Source organism: Zootoca vivipara, chromosome 7 (assembly GCF_965207765.1).
Source record: "Zootoca vivipara chromosome 7, rZooViv2.hap1.1, whole genome shotgun sequence".
In the NCBI taxonomy this organism is placed as follows: Eukaryota; Metazoa; Chordata; class Lepidosauria; order Squamata; family Lacertidae; genus Zootoca; species Zootoca vivipara.
Genome location: NC_142590.1, coordinates 47,087,180 through 47,095,113, shown reverse-complemented (window position 1 = coordinate 47,095,113; position 7,934 = coordinate 47,087,180). Strand labels below are relative to the sequence as shown.

General features: G+C 46.1%; 1 protein-coding gene across 2 annotated transcripts; it reads left to right on the top strand.

The window, feature by feature from the left end:
• The first annotated feature begins 94 nt into the window (after nt 1-94).
• Nucleotides 95-7,306, top strand: CDC20 (cell division cycle 20). 2 transcript variants are annotated; one of them, XM_035122458.3, is made up of 11 exons: nt 95-586; nt 1,196-1,415; nt 1,654-1,796; nt 2,801-2,897; nt 4,066-4,194; nt 4,538-4,734; nt 5,374-5,468; nt 6,081-6,312; nt 6,391-6,516; nt 6,649-6,766; nt 6,929-7,306. In XM_035122458.3, the coding sequence occupies exons 1-11, from the start codon at nt 542-544 to the stop codon at nt 7,099-7,101; spliced, it is 1,575 nt and encodes a 524-aa protein (XP_034978349.3). In that variant the 5' UTR covers nt 95-541; the 3' UTR covers nt 7,102-7,306. The 2 variants fall into 2 exon arrangements, with proteins under 2 accessions (XP_034978349.3, XP_088530232.1); XM_088674106.1 differs by having other exon boundaries at nt 523-680.
• The last annotated feature ends 628 nt before the right edge of the window (nt 7,307-7,934 follow it).

The following is a 7,934-nucleotide window of genomic DNA, read 5'->3' as shown; positions in this document are numbered from 1 at the left end:
GCCCTGTATAAATTGGAGAGTTGGGCAGGATCCACCCTACGAATTCCACCATAGTCTTCAGCAGCATCTAAGCAGGAGACGCAGGCAGCTGCTTAAAGAAGCAGCGACTTCGGAGGGCTCTGACCACACCACGCGCACCCGCCCAGGATGCCTCGGCGGGAGATGCGCACGCGCGAAGCATTCCGCGGGCCTCTCGCGACTGAGCCGTAGCGGACGTGCGGTTCGAAGCCTCGGTTGGAATTTTGGAACGTTATTGCCGCGTCCGGCACCATGGCAACCCCGCTGCCCTCTTCTCTCCCTCCTCCCCTTTCCCCCGCCGCCGCTAGACATCATGGGAAGCGCGCGCACTCAGGAAAACGCCCCTGCTTTATCCATGGGTCCGCACGGCTCCGTTCCAGAGATCTTCCCTAGCAGAGCCCCGCCTCCTCGCCGTCGGAGAGCCAATGAGAGAGACATGGGTGGCCCGTTGGCCTCGGCTTCCCGGCGGCCGGCACGTTCGAAACGGCCAATCGCTGCTCGGAGAGGCGAATTTAAATCGTGAATGGCGGAAGGACTCGGCAGAGTTTCCTTCAGATCGGGGAAAAGGGTGAGTCCGGTTTATTTGCCTTTAGGCGGCCCGCTGCTGTGGCCCTTGGAGCTTCTCCGCACCCGCCTGACTTCCCTCGATCTCCTCGCCTTCTGTAGGGCTTTTTCCTGCCCCCCCTAATGTCCGCCGTGTAGCCCGGGGTGGGGTTGCCCACTCTGCACAGGGAGCTTCCCGGGGCTGGGGCCGGCGGGCTGGGTGGATGGGCGGTGCAGTAGACCACGCCGAGTTAGAAAGAAGGTACCCCTGCCACTCTTTTTAGTGCTGCTGCTGAAAACGGCTGGGGTCGCAAGTCATCTTATAAAAGCAGTGCACCCTTTTCAAGAAACATCCGGGGGTCGTAAAGTACGAAAAAACTTCCTTATTGCTACGTCGGTTCCACTTAGATGCAGAACCTGTGTCTGGGCTGTTGCACATTCAAACGTGTGAGCCTCCACCTGATCCGAATTTAGACTTGCTGGCTTAGGGCTAGGCCAAACTGACTGGGAATGGTGAATAACACGTGTGTGCGCACAACCCTACTGCAAATGTGTCTTGCATGGTCTGTTGGCCTTTTGTTTGCAGCTGCTGTCTAACTTGTTTTACCTCCCCTTTCTGGCTTTATCCTCACAGCGCCCTATTCACATGGCACAGTTCCTGTTTGAGAGTGACTTGCACGGGCTGTTGAAGCTAGATGCCCCTATTCCCAATGTCCCTCCTGCCCGATGGCAGCGCAAAGCCAAGGAGGCTGCTATTGCCAGCTCTGGACTTACCCCGGATGCTATAGCTCCTTCACCCATGAAGCCAGCTAACAGACCACACAGCACAAGCAAAACCCCCTCAAAAACACCAGGTAAGACTCCTGTTTTATCTTATGAGGGTGAGGACACATCTTAATGTTTAAGGCTATAGGTTGACCTAGCATATGTCATCAGCTTGTCTTGTGGTTTTCCCCCAACTAGATCCTGGGAGTGGCAGGTCCACTACATCCCTTGATGGCACAGTGGAATGAATAGTCACAGACTATTTCTATGAATCAAATCTTATGTATCAATAGATGCAGTAGATTTTTTGTTGTTTCTGTCATGTAGGCAAGTCTGGTTCTAAAGCACAAAACACTCCAAACAAAACTGGAGGGGACAGATACATACCTAATCGCAGCACTATGCAAATGGATGTGGCCAGCTTCCTCTTGACAAAAGAGGAGTCCTCTGATGATACTCCCACCAAGAAGGTGAGTTTGTGATATTAAAGAACAACTGTTCCTCGTGCAAGCCATATAAAAATGGTGCAGGGAGATATTGACACCCAATAATTGGCAAAGCAGGCTTCCTGACAGTAGGTTAGCAGCTGTAAAGAGGCAGCTGCTTAATGAGGCAGGTGGTAATACATGTTGGATTTCTGAAACCCAGCCATTATACAGGCCACTTTGCTCATAATAGCTACAAAACCAAGATGACCAGTACACTATCCTAGGTTGTCATTTATGGGTAGCTAAAGAAATAACTCAAGCTATGTGATACAGGGCAGGAGAGCCTATTTCAGCCCAAATATTGGATTTGAACTTGCCCACATTTCCAGGAGTTGCTTTCTAGCAGTAGGAAGGGCAAACCAAACAAATTCCACAAGCGAGAAAATGTATGTGCCTCTTCTCTCCCTTGTCACAGGCAGGTAGCACACATGTATGTTTGCACCTCTGCTAGCTCTTTAGAGAGGATCTCTTAAATTCATGCAGAGAGATTGTATATCCAATCTTAGTGTTAAGCATTACATCCAAGATCAGTTTTTAGGTAAAAGGTAGCATTTCTCCTCATCCCCTCTTCAGTGCCAGTGAGGGTGGATGGAAATGCTGCCCTTTACTCTTATCTCCAATCTTAGGATGGTGGTGTTTAGCAGATAAAATTACAAAGGATTGACTGCTTCCTGCTTTATGGTACATTGGCTTGTGTGGGTGATGATGAGGTAAGATGTTAGGCCATACAAACCTTCCAGCTCATGTCAGCCTGCAGGCATATAATTGCTTAGCTGCCTATACTGTAAGAGCAAGGGAGCTGGGAACCTTTGGCCTTCCAGATGTTATTGGACTCAAAACTCCCATAAGTCCCTGCCAGCATGGCACGTGGCTAGGGCTGAGGGGAATTTGAGGTCAGCAACATCTGGAGGGATAAGAAGTTTTCCATCCCTGTTGTATGACAAACTACTAATTTTTTTTTAACGGGGCTGCTTTTCCAACCCAAGGAGCATCAGAAGGCATGGGCAATGAATCTGCATGGCTTTGATGTAGAAGAGGCAAAAATCCTGCGACTGAGTGGAAAGCCTCAGAATGCCCCTGAAGGTAGGACCAGATGCTTTCCTTGTGGGTGAAAGACACTCCGAAGGTATTTAGATGGTAGAAATAGCAAGGATTCTAAAGGGATGCCCTAAATGGCTTCAGCCCAGTATACCTAAGGAGCATCTCCACTGTCATCGTTCTGCCTGGACATTGAGATCCAGCTCCGAGGGCCTTCTGGCAGTTCCCTCCCTGCGAGAAGTGAGGTTACAGGGAACCAGGCAGAGGGCCTTCATGGTGGTGGCGCCCGTCCTGTGGAAAGCCCTCCCACCAGATGTCAAGGAAATAAACAACTATCTGACTTTTAGAAGATATCTGAAGGCAACCCTGTTTAGGGAAGTTTTTAATGTTTGATGTTTTATTGTGTTTTTAATGTTCTGTTGGGAGCCGCCCAGAGTAGCTGAGGAAACCCAGCCAGATGGGTGGGGTATAAATAAAAAAATATTATTATTATATTTATTATGCAATGGTGGTGCTTCCTGATAATCCAGCTCATGCGGGTGGCACCCTTGCCCTGCTATGCTGTGACTTCAGAGTGAGAATTGTTCAAGGCAATGATGCCTTCCTGAGTGGTAGGAAAGTAGTATTGTCAGTCTGCAGCCTAGCAATGACTCCGGTTTATAGGCTGTGTAATTCTGTATTATGCTAGTAAAACAAGGTGGTTTGCTTGCACTTTCTTCAAGCTATTAGGATTGTGCTGGTGCGGGTCACCAACCAGAACCCATCTTTTACATGAAACAGCAGCAGGGAAGTCCTTTCTTGAATTAGGTTTCTCCTTTTTAAAAAAAAGAATTAACCTCCTTGAAGCAGTGCACTCTTGTACATATGTTTATTTGGAGGTCCCATTTTCCTCAGTGGAGCTCTCTCCTACATATGTATGCAAAGGGTTGCACCCTTACCTGAAAGAGCATCATAACTCAAGTGCAGTGCCTGTGAGGTAGAAGCTTCTCTTGCAGAGGGTTTGATCTGTTCATGGTGTGGTGGTGGCTTACCCCGATTGCTTTGCATTTTGACAGAATTAGCTGAAAACCCAGATGTGTAAGAAGACTTAGTAGGCCTTTCAGCAGCTGGGGTAAATGAGCTGAAACTAGATCTATGTCAACTACAGTGGAAACAAATACATGGTTGACTTTGGTTTGGGCTGCGTAATCATGGTCACTCTTCCCCACCCCAGGATACCAGAACAATCTCAAAGTGCTCTACAGCCAGAAGAACACACCAGGCTCTTCTCGGAAGAATGGTAGATACATAGCTTCCATGTCAGACCGGATTCTGGATGCCCCAGACATCCGCAACGACTACTGTAAGTAGCTACAGTGCTTGTACTTTATAGCAGTGTTTCCCAACCTTGTGCCTCCAGCTGTTTTCGGACTACAATTCCCATCATTCCTGACCACTGGTCTTGCTAGCTAGGGATGATGGGAATTGTAGTCTCAAAACATCTGGAGGCACAAGGTTGGGAAACACTGCTTTATAGGATCCCTGTCAGTTCTGCAATAATGTAACACACAGAAGACTTATGCCTCCATGTGGTATTTTCCTTGGCTACTCCGAGAAATCAGAGCCATATGGGTAACAATGGGGGATAGGGAGGTGTGCAATGGGGGAAGAGGAAGGGGCTTGTGGCGATTCATCTATTGTTTTAGATCTGAACCTCATTGACTGGAGCGCCCTCAACTTCCTGGCTGTGGCTCTGGATAAAACAGTGTATCTGTGGAACTACGAGTCCAGAGAAATAATCCAGCTCATGCAGATGGAACACCCAGATGACTACATCTCCTCCGTGTCTTGGATTAAAGAGGGAAACTACCTTGCAATTGGCACAAGTAGCGCAGAGGTTCAGGTAGGGGTTGTGTCTCTTTAATGACTTGATTAAGCATTGTTGACTTGACCACTTGCCAAGGGGCATGGTTTACAGTGATACTTGTGATCTCTGCCAGAAGTTCAGAGTTGGGAGGGACCCAAGGGTCGTCTAGTCCAACCCCCTGCAATGCAGATATCTGTTATGTAGTTACTCTTTCGGGCCACGAACTACCAGCAGGTACCCAGCAGGTTGAGGGAACTACTGAAGTGTGGGTATGTTCGTAGTTGAGGTACCCTGTTTCTCTGAAAATAAGACGTAGCCATAAAATAAGCAGTAGCAGGATTTTTAAGCATTCAAGGAATATAAGCCATACCCCGAAAAGACATAGCAATAGGCGCAGCAGCAATTCCGGCTGCAGCAGGAGGGGAAAAAATAAGACATCCCCTGAAAATAAGCCATAGTTTTGGTTTTTTGAGGAAAAAGACGGTGTCTTATTTTCAGAGAAACACGGTAGTTCCTTTGAGGGCCATGGTTTGGTTGCATTTCTCCAATTGATTTTAAAAGGTTTAGGCAAAGTGGGCTTATCTTGGTATATACTCTTCCCCATTTCCAACTCCCCTGGCAGTACTCGAGTTTAGCCAGATAGGCTGTACTAATTATTGTCTATGGTGATTTTAGTTATGGGACATCCAGCAGAAGAAGCGTCTACGAAACATGGTCAGTCACTCATCCCGTGTGAGTTCCCTGAGCTGGAACAACCACATTCTATCCAGGTATGTATGGCCCAAATCCCAGACAAAGGGATTCGTAAGAGTATTACTTGCTTAGGCTCAGGCTATCTGCAGGACTGTATAGTATACAAACCAGGCTGTTCTCTGAGATCTTTGAGGGAGGCCCTTCTCTGTCTCGCCACCCTCATAATCATGTTTGGTGGCAATGTGGGTAGGGCTTCTTGATGGCTGCTTGCAGACTTTGGAGCTCCCTTCCTAGAGAGGCCAGACTGCTCCCTCCTTGTCCTTCTGCTGGCAGGTGAAGACTTTTACTCTAGTAGGCTTCTGAGAACTGATTTTTTTTTAGGAAAAGGCTTTTTAATAGTACACTATTATTGTTTCTACTAGATTTTTAAAAGTATTTTTATGTAGTTTTAATATTATAGTTTAACTTCCACTTATTATCTTTTATGTATCACATGTCTTTATCCATGTTTGAGGCCTGGTTCTTTGGGGGGGGGGCGGAGCAGGATATAAATGCAATAACAGCAGGAGTGTACAGCAAAAGTGCCTTCTCTGGATCTTTTTTTCTTTCCTACCGTAGATGAGGTGGTGGTATTGGTTGTCCTTAGCACTTGATATAGTTTGGGTTTATATACTTATGTCTCTTAACAGCGGGTCACGGACTGGTCACATTCATCATCATGATGTTCGTGTGGCAGAGCACCATGTGGCAACACTTGCTGGCCATACACAAGAAGTGTGTGGGCTCAAGTGGTCACCTGATGGTCGCTATCTGGCCAGTGGAGGAAATGATAACCTAGTAAACGTCTGGCCAAGCATCCAAGGGGATAGTGGATCATTTCAGCCTGTGCAGACTTTCACACAGCATCAAGGAGCTGTTAAGGTAAGTAGTTATTTATGTAGGAGGCACATGATACGTTGCTGGCAATAGGGAAGCTTGACATATGAACCTTTCTTCTAGGCTGTAGCTTGGAGTCCATGGCAGTCCAATGTGCTGGCAACAGGAGGTGGAACAAGTGACCGGCATATAAGGATCTGGAGTGTGTGCTCGGGTACCTGCCTCAATACAGTGGATGCACAGTCTCAGGTAGGTTCACCTAGTATTCTCAATGGAAAGTAAAGAGCAGTTCAGCATTGAATAATAAGCTGATGCTCAGTCTCAATTTATACATGAGCATGTATTTGGGCTCTTGGTACTCACTGTATTATGTCCCAACAGGTGTGTGCAGTACTTTGGTCTACAAATTACAAAGAACTTGTGTCTGGCCATGGCTTTGCCCAGAACCAGCTCGTGGTATGGAAATACCCATCCATGTCAAAGGTCACAGAGTTGAAAGGTGAGTTCAGAAAGCTAAATCTGGTACTTCAGCTATTTCCATACCATCTAACTTCTAATTTGTGGGTATTACTGCCTTCATATAATGGAAATAGCCACACATGCATTGTTCCTTCCACTTGTCTGCTGGAAATGGCACACCTTTGTTTTTAATATTCCCCAGGACACACAGCTAGAGTGCTAAGCCTGACTATGAGTCCAGATGGGTCCACAGTGGCATCAGCAGCAGCAGATGAAACACTGAGGCTCTGGCGGTGTTTCGAGCTGGACCCAGCCCGTAAGAAGGAGAAAGACAGCAGCACCAAGAGTAGCATTATCCATCAAGGCATCCGCTGAGCTCTCTAACCTATTGCTTTGTGTACGAATTTTAAACAATTTAATAAATATTTCACTCTCACTTAAGAAATGGGGTTGGTATGTGGGGTTGATATCTAGGATAGGATAAAAGCAAGAAACTGATATATCAAAGTGGATTTAATTGTTGCTGGCTATCTGGCCTGTATCGCTTGTAATAAACCAAATAAACCGAAAACTGATGAAAGACCAGAGTACTTATCTAGTGTTTGTTTCCCAAGAGAACATGCAGCCCTAATCTATATAGATAACAGATACACAAAGTATGAGGTGTGTTGAGAAATGACTTTTAATGTTTTGAAGTAAACAAATGATAAGGTATGTAGTACTCTGCATCAAGGTATATGGAAATAGTCATGAGCAATAATCATTGTGGGTGTAGCTAAGATGCCCATCAGTAGCTGGGCTACTGAAAGTGATACAACATGTACTTTCTACCAAGGGCTGTTTAATTAATTCCTTATAGGCCTAAGAAATGGCTACAAAAGCACTTATGGGGGCTGTAAGACCTTATTGTGGCAGGATAGTTGGATCAAGCTACTCTGATAATCTGGTTTCTAGATTGTTCAAATGCTTGCAGTATATATTCTTTCTCCCATACAAATACTGTTCTTACCAATTAAAAAAAGGATCCTTGCTGCTGTGTAATAAAACTTTGTATGATTTGAGGATAAACAGTGTATGGTGAAAAGAATACATAGTGCTATATAATACTTGGTGATTGTATCCTATTGGATTCAATCTATCTCTTTAGATTTCCCCACCCACACCCAAAAGCCTATTACTTAAAACTATTTAATAGCAGAGTAGCAGGA

Excerpts from the sequence above, each read along its gene's own strand:
- CDC20 (XM_035122458.3), top strand. The coding sequence starts at position 542 with ATGGCGGAAGGACTCGGCAGAGTTTCCTTCAGATCGGGGAAAAGG. Across the intron at positions 4,195-4,537 it reads AGACATCCGCAACGACTACT|ATCTGAACCTCATTGACTGG; the intron begins GTAAGTAGCTAC and ends CTATTGTTTTAG. Across the intron at positions 6,517-6,648 it reads CAGTGGATGCACAGTCTCAG|GTGTGTGCAGTACTTTGGTC; the intron begins GTAGGTTCACCT and ends ATGTCCCAACAG.